This window comes from Xenopus tropicalis, chromosome 6 (genome assembly GCF_000004195.4).
Source record: "Xenopus tropicalis strain Nigerian chromosome 6, UCB_Xtro_10.0, whole genome shotgun sequence".
NCBI lineage: Eukaryota > Metazoa > Chordata > Amphibia > Anura > Pipidae > Xenopus > Xenopus tropicalis.
The window spans coordinates 11246145-11265623 of NC_030682.2; the positions used below are offsets into that span (position 1 = coordinate 11246145).

Consider the following 19479-nt stretch of genomic DNA (forward strand, 5'->3'; position numbering starts at 1 on the left):
AAGGCCAGTTAGGGGGGATTTGGGGTGGGTGCTTATTTGTGCCCTGGGTACCCCTGGAACTATAGCAGGGTGACTGTTACCCCAATGTTTCTATATATCTGTAACCTTGTTATGGGCTAATGGGGCCCAGCCTGAAGGCCAGTTAGGGGGGGGATTTGGGGTGAGTGCTTATTTGTGCCCTGGATACCCCTGGAACGATAGCAGGATGACTGTTACCCCAACGTTTGTATTAATCTATACTCTTGTGTACGGACCTCTTTGGTTACTTCTCCTACTAGCTCAGGCAGTCCTGGTTTCCTTGTTACCAAGGGTGGCTGGAGAACCTGGAGCATAAGAACCCAGTAAGAAGTGAATAAGTGAAGTTTAGGTAGTGACAATTATAGCTCCTGTCATAGAACACCTCAGAGATACAAGTCCGTCAGGGTAGCTTAGCAAGAGCAGCACTTGGCTCCACCAAGAATAGTAGATTTGAGGTAGCTAACCATGTTGACCTTAAGCTGTTCCAAGTAAGTTCCATCTCCTTATGGGTTCTGGTGCACATTCGCCTGTGTCTTGTGCTTAAACCACTACATTCTTACATTTTTTTCGAATTTGCTATGGAATAAAACTAAAGCCTATAGATTCATTGAGAGCCTTCCCATATACAGTCAATGACCAGGAATACATTTTGCTAGACAGGACTCATTTATTTCCCATAAAGAGACTTATCCCAGGGTTTCCATGGCGCTCCAAGCATTGGATCAGTATAGAACGCTGGAGGAACAAAGCGATACTTTCTTCAGGAGACCCATGAGAGCCAATGAAAATAATGTAAGAGCTGCTTTTCCAGCGGCGACTCTTTGGAGGCAGCCAAATAATAATACAAACAATTTGTGATGCCCCTGTGGCCACTTACTATATTTCAGTTTCGAGACGGAAAGGTCAAACTGCAGTCAGAGAAGTTGCCAGACTGGCTCGGAGCTTGAAAGAAAACAAATTGAAGCATGAAGTGCAAATACTACATCCATTTGGTTTTGGAACATTAATTAGCCTGGAACATGGGAACCGAACAGTCGTCGTTTTCAGCAAATCCCCCCAAACTCAGACCAATTATATTGCTCTATGAAAGTCTTATTTTTATAGCCCGATGGATACTAAACACTCTTGTCTGAGGCACATCCATCTCAAGTGTCTAATTCTGGCTGGACTCGTTCCTTCTATTGATGGCATACTCTCAACCCAAGACTTTCCCTAAGTGGTTGGATCAATCTCTCCTCATATTCAGTCTAGGGGGGGTAGCAAATTCCATTGGTAAAGACTGCATTGGAGGGAACAAGTTTATAAACTTGAGTTAGGTTGTTGAGGAGCCAACCAGAAATCTTGCTAAACTGGATCTAGGGATCTCTTAATAAAGGCTGAGAGTGTGGCTCCATTATATAATGGTAATAATGTGGTTATAAAGGATGCAGAAATGATGTGCAAAATCAGCTCTTTTCAACAGTTCAGGAGTCAGAGTTTCAAGACCAACCTGATAGGGACACAGAGGGCTTAGCTAATTCTAATCAGTGGTTCAGGCAGGATATGGCAGGATATGGTACATTCAAGTTTGATCAAAACTAATGTAAAAAAGGCACCATGGCAAAATAGAATACACCCATGGGTACTGAGAGAGCTTAGTTCAGTTTTAGCCAGGCCTTTACTTCTAATCTTCTCTGACTCATTCAGATGGTATGGTACCTATGGACTGGATGGAAGTTGATGCAATTCCTTTATTTAAATGGGGATTGGTGGGCAAGTTATTTGAAGGCTTGCTAGGGCTTCAAAATAATGTTCTGGAGAAAAGCATTATGAGTAGGCAAATCCAAAAAAACACTAAATTCTTTAATTTTTTTGGACTTGCTTTGGAATAAAACCAAAGTCTATAGATTCATTGTGAGCCTTCCCATATACAGTCAATGACCAGGAATACATTTTGCTAGATGGGACTCATTTATTTCCCATAAAGATACTTATCCCAGTGTTTCCATGGCACTCAAAGCATCGGATCAGTATAGAACACTGGATGGAATTCATGGAATTCCTATATTTAAATGGGCATTGGTGGGCAAGTTATTTGAAGGCTTGTTAGGGGTTCAAAATTATGTTCTGGAGAAAAGCATTATGAGTAGGCAAATCCATAATGGAGAAGGAGCTTGGAGTCCTTGTAGATAATAAACTTGGTTGTAGCAAGCAATGCCAGGCAGCAGCTGCAAGGGCAAACAGGGTACTGAGCTGTATTAAACGGGGTATAGATTCACAGGAGGAGGGGGTTATTCTTCCCCTTTACAGAGCGCTGGTAAGGCCCCATCTAGAATATGCTGTTCAGTTTTGGTCTCCAGTGCTCAAACGGGACATGATTGAGTTAGAGAGGGTCCAGAGAAGGGCAACTAAGCTGGTAAAGGGTATGGAATATAATAATCTCCCTAATGCCAGTAGGTTGTTTCAACACCAATAAGAAGAAATTGGAACCCTGTTCGAATCAGTGGATGTCCTGGAATATTCTGTATCTGCAACAGAACACTAATCCAGGACCAGAACTGGTGGTGAGCTGTCTCTTAAAGCCCTATTCAAAAGTACTATGTTCTGGAATATTTTACTTCTGCAGCAGAATACTGATCACAGTTAACAGCTTTCCCCACATTCATGATATAAGCAGCTAAAAACTGCTAATATTTTGAAAACTAGCAAAAACAGGCATAAATTGCAAAAGTGCGCTTACAGACGTAAATGAGCCCACTTGTATGTCTTGATTAATCTACAACTAATGGAACCAGTGACAGCTCAGGGGCCATATTTGCTGCTTCTCCTGTCCGGGAAATCCGGACAGCCCTACCGAAAACCAGGCTGTGCAGCTTGGCCCTAGCCATATTGAACAACTGAAGGCCACAGCTTGGGCCACTGACTGCTGCCATCTTGCCTCGGTGAACCCTGTAGCACTGCTTCCCTACAGTCTTTCTACCCACAGTTGTTGTTCTTTATAAGCCCCAATGTCTCGGGGAAACCCCCCCTATTGGCACGACCTAGAGAGAGATATGCCCACCCCTATTCTGACTTTCCCTTGGAACAGCCTCAGCTCCGGATTAATTAACTCCTACTAAATAACGAGACAGGGTCGTTAACTGAGCCTCCAGGAAGAGATCCTCAGATAATTTACTAACTTAATAGAGACAGCACTGACAGACCTAATGAGGTAGCTCAGGCTGAATGGAGGAACATACACCCCGGCCCAATGGAATTATTATTAGCGTTTGGGCCCCTGGCCTCCCTCGGAACAAGGGAAAAAAAATTCCAATGGAATTGGGCAGTCAGTTTTACGTGTATGTAGAATGTTCCCTTAGCCAAGTTATGGAAAAGGAATTAAAGATAAAATAGCCTTCTAAAATGAGAAATTTGCCTTTTGCACCAATTTAAAGGAGAACTGTAACCCTATAAATGAATGGAAACTGAATTTACTACACTAGCCAAACGACTAAAGATTCAGGCCCCCAGGCTGCCCCCAGCAGCTCCCCATCTTGGATCCTGTTAGGCATCGTTTGTGTGTCAGTGGCACTGCACGTGCTCAGTGGGCTGCTGTTGGGGAGCTAAGCTTGGGGGGGGGGGGCTGGGGGAAATCATCAAACAGAAAGGGAGATTCCAAAGGCACAGAAGCTGAAGCTACAGGGCTGATGTAGACTGCTCTGATTTCTATGCTGCCATGTAATTAGAATTTGAATTAATAACTGGCTTTGTATCATGAATTTTATATTGTATATATACAGTATATAGTGAGTGGGTCCCTAAGCTCAGGTTATACTGTGACATTTATAGTGTATATATACAGTATATAGTGAGTGGGCCCCTAAGCTCAGGTTATACTGTGACATTTATAGTGTATATATACAGTATATAGTGAGTGGGCCCCTAAGCTCAGGTTATACTGTGACATTTATAGTGTATATATACGGTATATAGTGAGTGGGCCCCTAAGCTCAGGTTATACTGTGACATTTATAGTGTATATATACAGTATATAGTGAGTGGGCCCCTAAGCTCAGGTTATACTGTGACATTTATAGTGTATATATACAGTATATAGTGAGTGGGTCCCTAAGCTCAGGTTATACTGTGACATTTATATTGTATATATACAGTATATAGTGAGTGGGCCACTAAGCTCAGGTTATACTGTGACATTTATATTGTATATATACAGTATATAGTGAGTGGGCCCCTAAGCTCAGGTTATACTGTGACATTTATAGTGTATATATACAGTATATAGTGAGTGGGCCACTAAGCTCAGGTTATACTGTGACATTTATATTGTATATATACAGTATATAGTGAGTGGGCCCCTAAGCTCAGGTTATACTGTGACATTTATAGTGTATATATACAGTATATAGTGAGTGGGCCCCTAAGCTCAGGTTATACTGTGACATTTATAGTGTATATATACAGTATATAGTGAGTGGGCCCCTAAGCTCAGGTTATACTGTGACATTTATAGTGTATATATACAGTATATAGTGAGTGGGCCCCTAAGCTCAGGTTATACTGTGACATTTATAGTGTATATATACAGTATATAGTGAGTGGGCCCCTAAGCTCAGGTTATACTGTGACATTTATAGTGTATATATACAGTATATAGTGAGTGGGCCCCTAAGCTCAGGTTATACTGTGACATTTATAGTGTATATATACAGTATATAGTGAGTGGGCCACTAAGCTCAGGTTATACTGTGACATTTATATTGTATATATACAGTATATAGTGAGTGGGCCCCTAAGCTCAGGTTATACTGTGACATTTATAGTGTATATATACAGTATATAGTGAGTGGGCCCCTAAGCTCAGGTTATACTGTGACATTTATAGTGTATATATACAGTATATAGTGAGTGGGCCCCTAAGCTCAGGTTATACTGTGACATTTATATTGTATATATACAGTATATAGTGAGTGGGCCCCTAAGCTCAGGTTATACTGTGACATTTATAGTGTATATATACAGTATATAGTGAGTGGGCCCCTAAGCTCAGTAAGTGGCAGCAGCACAGAGTATGTGCCGGGAATCAGCAGAAAAGAAGATGGGGGGCTACTGGGGGCAATTTGGAAAACCAGACAGGATTCTCTAGGATCAGAGTCGGACTTGGGGGTGCAGGGCCCACCTGGGTTTCTGCCTCAGGGGACCCTGCACCCCCCAATGGCCGCCACCGTCTTCACCCCCCCACAGAGGCCCCCAACACCCTCTGACCCCCTCGCGCTCCTGAAAGAAACTTACCTGTGGCACGTCGGGGGTCAGATCTGGGCTGCTGGGGCCCACCAGGTTTTTTCCCGGTACCCCGGTGGCCCAGTCCGCCGCTGTCTAGGATTGACACTGCAATAGGGTAGTTGCTGATTGCTGCCCCATAGCACCGCCCCCGTGACGGGCCAGCCCACCCCGTGACCATACACCTTGCCCCAGTGATGCCACACCCCACAGTCCCTGGGCAGGAGAGGCGCCAACCCTAGTGGCATAAAAAAAAATCTTGTGACATGCGGTAGCCGCATTTCGGGAATTTTTTACAAATTTTTCAGCAGTTTCACATTTTTTTTGGGTGAAGCGAAACGCGGCAGGTTGGCTCGTCACTGCATCGAAGGCAATTCTAGCTTTAGCTTCCCCTTTAAAGCCATGAAGATTCTTGAAAATCACATTCACTGAAATATTTTCTTTTTCCTCCCAAATGTCAGCGGCAGAAATATGTAACCAGTAAAAGCGCCGGCCGCCGTGCCGAACCGCAATCTCTCCCCGTACAACAGAGCTTACCTGTCTCCGGCCGACCCCAGGCCGCAATTCCAACCATGAGCAACCTCTGAAATATGTTCCCTTGGCAGCGGCGCACAAAGGCCTGACTGTACCCGGAGCCCCGTGTTCCCCGACTGGCTGCGAGGCAGGGAATCCCCCGGGGGGCTTACAGGGATTCTGCCGGAGTAATAATCATAATAATAATAATAATTCCAGGTATATTACATTGCATACAAGCTGCATTAAAGGGCACACGTTCCATTTATTTGTATGTTTGGAAAGTTTATGTTGGTCAGTGTTCTCAGCCAGACTCTTAGTTTAATTAGTCAAAGGCCTTCCAGGCAGCAGTGCTGTAATGGAAAAAGAGCCCTTTCCAGTAAAAGGTAATGGACCCTGCTCTGTGTCTTATAAGGCTCCAATTGAGAGTGTCTGTCTAGGCCTTTAGCTTTTTGTTCCGCAGCTCTCCAGTTTGGGATTTCAGCAGCCCTCTGGTTGCTAGGGTCCAGTTTAACCTAGCAACCAGGCAGTGATTTGAAAGAGAAAGTGGAGTAGTAATAGAGGAGGCCATACATAGAAAGATAAGGAATAAAAAGTACCAATAACAATAAAACTGGAGCCGCACAAAGTAATAGTGTTTTTGGCTCCCGGGGTCAGTGACCCCCCCATTGGAAAGCTGGAAAGAGGCAGAAGAAGAAGGCAAATAATTCAAAAAGGATAAAAAAACAAAAAATGAAGACCAATTGAAAAGTTACTAAGAATATGACATTCTATGACATACTAAAAGTTAACCTGAAGGTGAACAGCCCCTTTAAGAGAACTATAAGCCATGGCCTGGTATCAGGAGTATGGCCCCTCCCTGTTGCCATAAAGCCTACAAAGTTCATGTTGGTGGTTATAGTCGGCCCCTGAAATGTACAAAGCGGTATTGTTATATAGAAAATAGGTGCATTCCTTCTACCAAGCCAGAATGTAGCCAAGATGGCTGAGATGCCTTGCTGCCCCCCCACCCCATATCTATGGTCACAACCGGTCGGTAAATCACCTGTTAGAGCCGGGGGCCGGTATTACAAATTTACCAACAATATAAGTGCTGGTAATTCCCCCACATTCCCCCCCCTGCAGCTATTACTTTTAGCCAATCCAACCTCCTCATTCCGACCAGCACCTCCCCACAGACTCCCCGCCTCTGACACGCCCACTCCCCACCCCAGCATGCCAACTCCCCGCCCCCATGGTGCCATTTGCTTTCCTCCTTTTCATCCCTTTTCAAGTTTTACTCTCCCTTTTATTGCCCTTTTAGATCTTTCCCATTGGCTCCCTCCTCTACTTACCCAGTATATGTCACTATAAGACTCCTTTGTCTTTTTGAATGGGAAAATACTATTATATAGTGGAAGTGGTGGAAGAGGAACCCCAATAAAAGATCAATTATGACTAGACTAGAACCTTAAGCCTCAAGAAGTGGGTATGGTGCTCGGGGGACATGTTTAGTGTAGCTCCTCCTGGTGCCTAGGCCCAGCCCTTAGGGAGGGTCAGTTGGGTTCCTTCAAGCCAGGTGACCCCCGGTGGACCACTTGGTAGGAGTGCGGAGAGCATGGAATAAAATACTCCCAAAGAGAAAGTCAAGCTGGGAAGGTGACCCTGAGAGAGGTGAGGAGGAATAATGAGAGTGTCGGGGTATTGGGGTGAGGGACCTAGTTGGTTATCACCTCAAGATTTAAGGGTACGGGCAGGTTGAAGTCACCTCAGATGGTGCAGGTGAGCCCTGGGTGGCCAATAGCCTCTTGGCATTGCTGTTGTTGGAACATTTTTCTTCTTCTTGTGCTTTGGAGTAACCCTAATGCTTCTGCTTCTGTTCGGCAGTTTATACTTGTGACTTGGGGGCTGAAGCTTGAACCTGGATTGTAATGTAAGGGAGTAAAGGCGACGTGTACGACTTGCCCCCTCCCTCAGCCAAGGCTAGTGATGATTGTAAGGGGGGAACAGCTCACACACAGGGATCCTCAGATGACTCTTAACATCACCAAGGAGACTGAAGTAATAATAACCAATCAGATGCTTGCTTTCATTATTATGAATGCTTGTAATTCTCTTTCCCATGTCTTGTCCTTATATTGGCTTCTTATCTAAGGGCACTGAGAGACCCCTAGTGCTATGAGATGCCCAGTACTGAGACATGCCTGGTACTGAGAGACCCCTAGTGCTATGAGATGCCCAGTACTGAGACATGCCTGGTACTGAGAGACCCCTAGTGCTATGAGATGCCCGGTACTGAGACATGCCTGGTACTGAGAGACCCCTAGTGCTATGAGATGCCCAGTACTGAGACATGCCTGGTACTGAGAGACCCCTAGTGCTATGAGATGCCCGGTACTGAGACATGCCTGGTACTGAGAGACCCCTAGTGATATGAGATGCCCGGTACTGAGACATGCCTGGTACTGAGAGACCCCTAGTGCTATGAGATGCCCAGTACTGAGACATGCCTGGTACTGAGAGACCCCTAGTGCTATGAGATGCCCAGTACTGAGACATGCCTGGTACTGAGAGACCCCTAGTGATATGAGATGCCCGGTACTGAGACATGCCTGGTACTGAGAGACCCCTAGTGCTATGAGATGCCCAGTACTGAGACATGCCTGGTACTGAGAGACCCCTAGTGCTATGAGATGCCCAGTACTGAGACATGCCTGGTACTGAGAGACCCCTAGTGCTATGAGATGCCCAGTACTGAGAGACCCCTAGTATTGTGAGATGCCCGGTACTGTAGTTAGCTGTTGGCTTGTGTATTTTTCTGGAGTTTGGGGATATGAGGATATGGGTAAATATATATTTCTATAGATCATTCCGCCAATAACTGAGAAATACACATATGCATTTATAGCCATTTACGCTAAGAAATATCAGTAGAGGTAGGGGTCTGGTTAATCCTGTGTCCCATGAGAATGTTCTTGTTCTCTCGCACCACTAGGGGGCAGCGACACACAAGGATTCCTGCCATAGAAACTGCATGTTTGTATCTGTCCCAGGGAATTAAGCGCTGGCGGCTGCTGAACTGGAACTTCATGTTTATTGTCTGAATGATTTACATTTGATCTCATTTAATTAAAATAATATTTTGCCTCTTATATTCTTTAGCCTTTTACTTACCATTCTTATCATTCTGATTGAAATAGTTACTGTACAATAATAACACCTTTAAATCACCGTGATTCTGTAATAAAAGTCACAGTTTTTCCCCGTGTGCTGTAACACAATAATATATTTGCTTTTAAACAGGTGACCGTTAAATGCTACCTGCTGATTGGCTGCTATAGGTGATTAGACCTATAGGAAACTTTGCACCTTTTATTATATAACCTCCGATATATCTGTAACCTTGTTATGGGCTAAGGGGGCCCAGCCTGAAGGCCAGTTAGGGGGAATTTGGGGTGAGTGCTTATTTGTGCCCTGGGTACCCCTGGAACTATAGCAGGGTGACTGTTACCCCAATGTTTCTATATATCTGTAACCTTGTTATGGGCTAAGGGGGCCCAGCCTGAAGGCCAGTTAGGGGGGGATTTGGGGTGGGTGCTTATTTGTGCCCTGGGTACCCCTGGAACTATAGCGGGGTGACTGTTACCCCAATGTTTCTATATATCTGTAACCTTGTTATGGGCTAAGGGGGCCCAGCCTGAAGGCCAGTTAGGGGGGATTTGGGGTGAGTGCTTATTTGTGCCCTGGGTACCCCTGGAACTATAGCAGGGTGACTGTTACCCCAATGTTTCTATATATCTGTAACCTTGTTATGGGCTAAGGGGGCCCAGCCTGAAGGCCAGTTAGGGGGGGATTTGGGGTGAGTGCTTATTTGTGCCCTGGGTACCCCTGGAACTATAGCGGGGTGACTGTTACCCCAATGTTTCTATATATCTGTAACCTTGTTATGGGCTAAGGGGACCCAGCCTGAAGGCCAGTTAGGGGGGGATTTGGGGTGAGTGCTTATTTGTGCCCTGGGTACCCCTGGAACTATAACAGGGTGACTGTTACCCCAATGTTTCTATATATCTGTAACCTTGTTATGGGCTAAGGGGGCCCAGCCTGAAGGCCAGTTAGGGGGAGATTTGGGGTGAGTGCTTATTTGTGCCCTGGGTACCCCTGGAACTATAGCGGGGTGACTGTTACCCCAATGTTTCTATATATCTGTAACCTTGTTATGGGCTAAGGGGGCCCAGCCTGAAGGCCAGTTAGGGGGGGATTTGGGGTGAGTGCTTATTTGTGCCAAACACAGCAGCTCATTCAGTAACAGAAGGAGAAGATGCAGAAATATAATACAATGAATATGGGGGGGGGGGAGGGAAAATGGCGCAGGTGATTGTCCCCCGTTCATTCAGAACATGTCGTTATACAGAATGAAATAAATTACATGTTATTTTTAGGCAGAGAAGGAGACAGGGAGGGAATTCATTTTTTTCCTTGTTTTGATGCTTTGGAAGTGAAACATCTGTCGGCGCTAAATGAAATTCCGCACACACGCGCCGTTACATCTTTTAATGGGTTTCCAAAAATAAATCCGCCATAAAGAGAGCTGAGCTCCAAAACTGAACGATCGGTGACCCAGCTAATTATACACAGGAACCCTCCCTTGTTTCATTCAATAGACTGCTCAGTGTGTGCCGGGAGCGGTGCCAAAATGTTTACTTCTTTATTATTGCTTAAAGGAAACCTAAGCCCTCACTTTTCAGCGCTTTTATAATGTACGGTAATTATTTATTGCCTTTTTCAAGATATTAGCAGTTTTACACCACTATAATAATATAACGAAAGAGAAACAGCAGCGCCACCTGCTGTTCAATCCGGCCGACTGGCTGAAAATGAAGTTAGTGAGAAGAGGAAAGACTCGTGATTTGCTCTGCTTAGAACTGAACAGAGAATCATCACATGACTGTTCTCTAGTCATGAGCGAATCTGTCGTGAAACAGCGAAAATGCTGCGCGTAAAATTGTCGCCCGCGACTATTCTTTTGACGCCTGCTGCTATTCTTTTGTTGCGATGCTATTCTTTTGTCGCCCGCGGCTATTCTTTTGTCACCCGAGGCTATTCTTTTGTCGCCCACGGCTATTCTTTTGTCACCCGAGGCTATTCTTTTGTCACCCGAGGCTATTCTTTTGTCGCCCGCGGCTATTTTTTTGTCGCCCGCGGCTATTCTTTTGTCACCCATGGCTATTCTTTTGTTGCGAGGCTATTCTTTTGTCACCCACGGCTATTCTTATGTCGCCCGTGGTTTTTTTTTTGTCACCTGCGGCTATTCTTTTGTCACCCACAGCTATTCTTTTGTCGCGAGGCTATTCTTTTGTTGCCCGCGACTATTCTTTTGATGCCCGCAATAATTTTTGGACGCACAACGAATTTTTCCCCAACAAATTTTTTCATCCGTTTCGTGAAACAATCTGCCACTGGTGAAACGCGAATCCATGCCTGCTGAAACATTTCGCCCATCACTACTCTGCTCACTGATTTGGGGTGTGGATCCAGTTTGGCTTCCCTGTAACATGTGGGGTACATTAGGGATCATATCGTAGGGTGCAAAGTGCAAAAGAGTGTACAGGGTCAGACTGGGCCAAACAGACCCCATTCCCGGTGGGAAGCATCAGTGCTCCCTCGTTGACTTCCTGCCCCCAATCTCGCCAGGGTAAGTATGAGCTATGTGTGCGGGGGTGGGGGATGATGATGGTGGGTGGTCCCCTTGGGCTCTGGGGTGGCAGCCCTGGTGGGCTTTGCACACACCAGTCCAACCCTGAGGGTGTATATTGGGAAGGGGTAGGAGGGGGAGACACTATTGAAGGACAGTTTATCCAGCATGACCAACCAAGTCAAGGCGAGTAAAACATCAGACCCTCTAATGAACTTTCCAATCTCACTCAATGTTCTTCCCAAAGCTACAGAAATTAACTCCCCTTCATTACTTTCAGGCACCTACAGACCCACCTAAGAAGAAGCCGGACCCAGTAACTTCAGAGACTGTTGTCTTCTGGGGTCTTCGACTCTGGCAAGTGATTGGCGTTTTCTCCATCTTTGTTTTGGGAGTCAGTAAGTTTCCCTTTTTGATTACTTTTCTTAATTAGAGTTGCCTTTATGCCTTTATATTTTTATATATTTTTAACCCAACATGAAATGTGAGCATTACTATGAATAGTTTCTAGGATATGCCACTAGGTGGAGTGCTTGAATGATGAAAGACCCTCTGCCTTGGTTCCACAGAACCTTCGACTTTCCTCCATAGAGTGGAGACCAAAAAGACTGAAAATCAGGTTTCCCTTCTTTTATGGACCTGGAAATAGCCATTACTTCTCTTGGCCAGCAGGGACCTCCTCCCTCCCATAGAACCTTACCAATGGACCCCCCACAATAGGGGAGACTGACTATTTATTTCTCCTACACTTAAAAAAGGGTTCATTGGTGGCTCAAAAATGAATGTAGATAATCCACAGATATGCTATGAAAGGAAGGAGGAGGCCTTAACATCAGAGCCATCTGCCATTTTCAAGACTATGTTGAATAAATGTTGACTCCACTACATACAAGACTCGTAAGTAACTAATTTAGACAGCTGCACTCTAAACAGGAAGTGTATTATTGTGACAGTCAAGCACTACGCTCCCTCTTGACCCTTTGCCAAGCCTTATGAAGGTAAATAGGTCAATAACAAGTCCCTAAGTAGAAAAGCAGAACGTTTTCTGGTGAAATCACATGACTAGACAGATGCATTGAGAAGGCAAAGGATCGGATATCCAGAAACCTGTTATCCAGAAAGTTCTGAATTACGGAAAGGCCATGGGTGATCCATGGCATGTTTGGCCTTGCTGATTTTCCTTAGTGGTTTCAGGTGTTTTCTGAGTCTAAGGGCTCTGGCACACGGGGAGATTAGTCGCCCGTGGCAAAACTCCCTGTTCGCGGGCGACTAATCTCCCCGATTTGCCTACCCCTGCCATCCCGCAGACGCGGCGGGGCGATTTCAGGAAATCGCCGAAAAAGACTTGCGAGTATAAAGGTATACACAGGCCGATTTTAGCTGCTGATATGGGTCCCTTAGACCGATTCGGCAGCTAATCGGCCCGTGTATGGGCACTACCGACGGGCCTGCCGACCGATATCTGGCCTGAAATCGGGCAGATCTCGATCAGGCAGGTTACAAAATCTAGCCAGATCGGGGACCGAATTGGCTCGTTGATGCGGTCCCCGGACTGACTTTGCCTATACCCGTCATTATAATTCGATCATTTGGCCCCAGGGCCAAACGATCGAATTAGCCTGGATTCTCCCGATATCGCCCACCCGTAGGTGGGGGATATCGGGAGAAGGTCCACTCGCTTGGTGACATTGCCAAGTGAGTGGATCTGAAGGTGGATGGCCACCTTTAGACTGTGGACAGAGGTCTTAACATGGGCTGTCTACCACCAGCCTTTCTTGGGGTTTCCTATGGTGCATCAGGACTTTCCTTCCTTTCGTTATTGGTGCTTAGTAGGTTGCCTAGAAATCAGTGGGCCTCATCTTGGCAAAATGGACTCCTGACCACAGCCTTTGAATTCTATATACTGGTATGAAAAGAATTCTACTACATTTGAAGGCTCGGCCAACAGAATTCATGACCAGACTGATGATATGACATGAGTTGCAGTTTCGTTGGCAACATGACCTTCAAAACGATCTGAGAATGAAACGCCAGATGATTGGTTCATCTGTACTTCATTTTAATTTTTCCCCAAGTATTATCCAAAAAGAACGTTGAGCCCCAGCAGGTCTACGCTCCTAACCCGAGGCCAAGAATCACATGGAGCTGAAGAGAGAGGAGCAACGTTCTATCCAGCAATAACATCTCTCCTAGTCCTCATTCATCAAGCAACTCATTGTGCTACTTGAAAACGCTCTGTACAAACCAGCTCTCCCAGATAATCCAGTTGGGTTCGGGGACTGTTTTCAGTACTTATCCGTGTTTATGGTGGATGTGCCAGAGAGTTATATGAAGGAGGCCAAAGGCAACAGCGACGTATTACGTGTTATTACCAGTTGACTGTAGGCTGCAGTCTTGGGTTGGAAAGATGTTCCCTCAAATTGCTGGTAAATTATTTGTTTGATATTAATTTGAAATGAACTGAGCCTGTGGCTGGGGTATTTATCCAAACCCATTAGAATAATTGGTCTGATTGTGGATGATTGGGCTCATTATTAAATACTCGGCCATCGACCGGGCAGTATCTCCATTTGAAGGAGGATCTGATGGAACTATAAAACACACTAAAGCCCAATGGGATTTTCTTTCAAACATTTGAGATATTAAAGGTTTTAGACGTGGTTCCTACCTTTTCTGCTTGAAAGTACAGGTATAGGACCCAAGGGTATTCCGGATAAGGGGTCTTTCCGTAATTTAGATCTCCATACTTTAAGTCTACTCAAAAATTAATAAAACATGAACTAAACCCAATAGGATTGTTTTGCCTCCAATAAGGGGTAATTATATCTTAGTTGGGATCAAGTACAGGTACTGTTTTATTATTACAGAGAAAAGGGAATCATTTAACCATTAAATAAACCCAATAGGGCTGTTCTGCCCCCAATAAGGGGTAATTATATCTTAGTTGGGATCAAGTACAGGTACTGTTTTATTATTACAGAGAAAAGGGAATCATTTAACCATTAAATAAACCCAATAGGGCTGTTCTGCCCCAATAAGGGGTAATTATATCTTAGTTGGGATCAAGTACAGGTACTGTTTTATTATTACAGAGAAAAAGGAAATCAGTTTTAAAATTCTGAATTATTTGATTAAAATGGAGTCTATGGGAGACGGGCTTTCCATAATTCGGAGCTTTCTGGATAACGGGTTTCCGGATAAGGGATCCCATATCTGTACTGAGTCCTACTTATTGGCAAAAGATGTAATATCTCCTGCAATCTTGCATGTAATTGCAACATAGTGAGCACCACAAATTCCATGCATTTTACCAATTCGGCAACAAATGAGGTCAATTTGGTAAAGTGCAGACAAGTATGTGCCAAATGGTGGTGTTTGAGGTATGTTCCTAGGCAAAAATACTTAGCAATAGCATTGAAGTTTGCAAAATGTCGCCTGCATTGGTAAATGAGACGCCTTCTTATATCCATATAGGGCACTTTGCCTTCTATACATTATTATTATTAACATTTATTTATAAAGCACCAACATACCCCGCAGCGCTGTACAATAAGTGGGTTTCATACATTGGACATACAGAGTAACATATAAAGCAATCAATAACCGATACAAGGGGGGAAGGGAGCCCTGCCCAAAAGAGCTTACACTCTACAAGGAGTAACATATAAAGCAATCAATAACCGATACAAGAGGGGAAGGGAGCCCTGCCCAAAAGAGCTTACACTCTACAAGGAGTAACATATAAAGCAATCAGTAACCGATACAAGGGGGGAAGAGAGCCCTGCCCAAAAGAGCTTACAATTGTAAAGGTAAGTCCCATTACAAACACCTATTAGATGAACTTGTTATATCCAACAACCAGCAATTCCAGAGTCAAACAAAGACAGATACAATCTGCCATGTTTTATTGCATTCTGCCTCCTGCCTGGTACCTTGAAAAATTGCTCCAGGTATCTGCTCTCTATAATGGGGTGCAAATGCCTCCCCCCCCCCAGGAATACAGCTCTGTTTGCATTGGGCAATAATGTATTCATAAGGGGAAGACATGTAGGCATCCCCACTCCCGCCCCCTACCTGTTGTATTCAGATGAGCAAGATAGGGGGCACCATAAGGTAAATGCCTCAGCCAGGCCTTGTACTTATCACCTGCCAGATCCTGGACACATGTACTTTCAGAATAATCACTAGGGGGCAATGTTTTGTACTATAGCGCTTGGGTGCAGAGTCTCTCCAAATGACCCCTTATGTATTACCGAAATGCCAAAGTGTGCTATTATATGAATTTCATACTATTCATACCCCTTCTGATGCTTGGTATTGACACTGACCATGATATATATATATATATATATATGTAGAAGTATCATAAAAGTCTCCCATCCAATAAACAGGTAAAGCTACTTCTCTCTGGGCACCCCCATTAAACCTCCATTCTTTGTCAAACCATCACTTGTAAAGATTTCCCAGAGCTTCATCCAGACTCTGGTTAGAGATCTGCTGGTGCCCACTATGGAGGTAGGAGGTCCCCTCTCCTGATGCACCAATGGGATTCTATTAAGGCCTCTCTGTGCTTAACGGAAATGTGCTTTCCCATGTAAAACATGAAGATAGATAAATATGTAGATGGATAGATATACAGATGGATATAGATATAGATAGATAGATAGATGATAGATAGATAGATGATAGATAGATGATATATAGATAGATAGATAGATAGATAGATAGATAGATAGATAGATGATAGATAGATAGATAGATAGATAGATAGATAGATAGATAGATAAATAGATGAATAGATAGATAGATAGATGATAGATAGATAGATAATACATAGATAGACAGATAATAGATAGATAGATAGATAAATAGATAGATAGATAGATAGATAGATAGATAGATAGATAGATAGATAGGTAATAGATAGATAGATAGATAGATGATAGATAGATAAATAGGTAATAGATAGATAGATAATAGATAGATAGATAGATAGATAGATAGATAGATAGATAGATAGATAGATAGATAGATAGATAGATGATAGATAGATGATAGATAGATGATAGATAGATAATAGATAGATAGATGGATGATAGATAGATAATAAATAGATGATAGGTAGGTAGATAGATAGATAGATAGATAGATAATAGATAGCTAGATAGGTAATAGATAGATAGATGATAGATGATAGATAGATAGATAGTTAGATAGATAGATAGATAGATAGATAGATAGATAGATAGATAGATGATAGATAGATAGATGATAGATAGATAGATGATAGATAGATAGATCAAATGCTCGGAACAGACACATCTAATCACATCTGATTTTCTTCCTGTCGTTGCATGAAGTTATCACCCTGTGCTGCATATTCAAATGCCGTATCCCGAGGACCAAGAAGGAAATCGAGGCCCGACATGCCCAGCGCCTGGCCGGCAAGGATTACGCTGACAAGCTGGAGTCAGTTCCACCCCTGAACGAGCTGACGGACATTCCTGGAGGTAACGGGACTTCACTTACTAACTGAACTAAAGCTCTGATTGGTTGCTACGGGTGATTACAATGAGACAAACATGGGCCATGGCCCCATTTGTGTTGACCTTCCAACCATAGGAAAAAGACATGAGCAGAGCAGAGCAGTGTTGGAACATCTCCACCATAAACTCACCAGGCTGTGATGGTAGGAAAAGGCTATGGGGCCATAATTAAAGAAAAACGAGACATTCAGGAAAAAACTTGAAAGAAAAGAAAGTAGAGGTAGAGAGTCAACTAGCTCATCAAGGGGTTAATAAACTGTTACAGGTAAAGAGAGGATGAACAAATAAATATGGAGATGAGGAGAGAAGGTTGGCCAAGGGAGGATGGAGATGGGACAGTTCTTGCTTAGAAGTAATTGCAATCTGGTTCCAAGGCAAACAGGAAAGCTTAACCCATTGGCCCATTGGCCATTCCCTCCTTGTCTGCCTCTGCTGGTTCCTCTGCTCCTTCCTTACCAGCTCTCCGCTCTAAGTTTCTTTATTTCTTAAGATGGCCATACACTGTGCGATCCGCTCATTGGGCAACCTCACCACCTATGGTGGGAGATATTGGGCTAATTCCATCATTTGTCCCTAGGCGGGTTGGACCGAGGACTGCATCAATGAGCTGATGCGGCCCCCAATCTGATGGGAAAATCTAACCTGCCTGATCAAGATCTGCCCAATTTTAGGCTGGGGAGGCCCATCGGGGGTGCCCATACATGGGCAGATAAGCTGCCGAATCAGTCTGAAGGACCCAAATCGGCAGATAAAATCTGCCCGTGTATGGCCTCCTTTAGGCATCTGGCATCCCACTGCACCACAATGACCCCCAGACCCTCAGCCCTATCTCCTGCTCAGGTCTTCTGAAGGCAACGTCATTCAGATACAGAGAGAAAACTTAGTAAAGGACAAGGGAAGGTAAAATCACTGGGGACCACCAAGTTGTTAGACTCCTCCCCTGTGATTATAATTACTTTATTTAGACTTTATTGTTCCTCTTCATCAAAACAGGGGATCTTGTCTTCTTGTCCCCTGGATCCTAGAAATGTGTTGATGAAGAAGAAGAATCACAAAGTGGTGCATTTTTGGAAGAAGATGAGCGTCGACCAGGGGTCTGAAATTAGGGACTAGGTGCCCCTAAAGGTTCTACCTTTCCTTCTCCTTTAGCTATAGAGATCCCTAGTAACCATAAGAATGATAACACGCTTATCATTGACTGTTTGCCATTGGCTGACAGAATGGGCTTAATTTTGCCCGTGTTGGTACAAAACCTCCTTACGTTCCTGCAAAGACATTTTTCGTATCCTCAAAATGTAGTAAAGAACATCGACCTTTTTGTACAACTATCCCTAAACCTATTTGTACCATTGTGAGAAAGAAGAACACATTGGGGGTCATTTTCCAACACTGGGCAAATTTGTCCATGGGCAGTAACCTATAGCAACCAATCAAACTGTCGCATTCATTGTTATACATTGTTATATATGCTATATTGCTATGGGTTATATATGCTATATTGCCCAGTTTTTATCAATGAGCCCCATTGACTCTCTTTGCCACTCTTTATTTGTTTATAGGGGCCAAATGCAGACACCCATTGGGTGCCATGTAGAGTATTATACATTGGAAACATTATTGCTTTTTTTTCTGTCTCTGTCTCTCTCCTATTAACTCCTTCCGCTCTCCCTTTCTTTTCCCTTTCTTGCTTTCTGTCTATAGGGTCTTCTGACAGTCTTCCAACTCTCTCTGGCCAAATCCAGTCTAGATCCCACAGGTCTTTGCCTGTTCTGAAAGAAGAAGATGAAATGACTCTTCAAGGGAACTAGAGACTTGCTACTATCCCGCTCTTGCTCTTTTTCTCACGCTCTAGAAGACTCTTCTTTTCTTGGGTTCAGTTTTTATCTGATGTTTCCAGATATTTATCTCATGTCCTTAAGTAGAAGACTATTGGCTGAAGGCACAGTTGGTGGGGATCTGCACTAACAGGCTTAATAAAAAAGCAACATCAAAGTGGGGCCTAGAGTGACAATTTGACATTGAGCCGAGTTTGTTTCTACTTCCTACATCGGCCACCAATGCGCCTTAGGAAAGGATATTGATTCATTCTGACTCCAGTTATGCAACTTGGAACTTGAGAGAACCAATCCCAGTGTCTCCTTATTAACTGCAGTTATGTGGTTGCAGAAGATACTGATTATTCAAGCACCCCCCTCCTTTTTGACATAGTAATAAAAAAACTGAATGGCGCTTGTGTCAGCCATAAAGCAGGGCAGGACTGCTGCTTACAATGGGGGGGATCAGATAGGATCTGTGCCACTGTGACAGAATGCTCTGTTATACAGATAGCTAGAATCTCAGCCATAAAAGCAGGGAGGACTGCTGCTTACAATGGGGGATCAGATAGGATCTGTGCCACTGTGACAGAATGCTCTGTTATACAGATAGCTAGAATCTCAGCCATAAAGCAGGGGCAGGACTGCTGCTTACAATGGG

At 44.0% G+C, this 19479-nt stretch overlaps 1 protein-coding gene across 1 annotated transcript in view; it reads left to right on the plus strand.

Annotated features, from left to right (window-relative positions):
- The window catches only part of tmie (transmembrane inner ear), a 35809-nt gene extending 16582 nt beyond the window's left edge, over positions 1 to 19227 (plus strand). Inside the window, exons 2-4 of the mRNA XM_012965125.2 lie at positions 11739 to 11856; positions 16819 to 16968; positions 18706 to 19227. Coding sequence (XP_012820579.1) covers positions 11739 to 11856; positions 16819 to 16968; positions 18706 to 18812 — 375 coding nt within the window. The 3' untranslated portion in view covers positions 18813 to 19227. The remainder of the gene's footprint in view (positions 1 to 11738; positions 11857 to 16818; positions 16969 to 18705) is intronic.
- Positions 19228 to 19479: the final 252 nt, after the last annotated feature.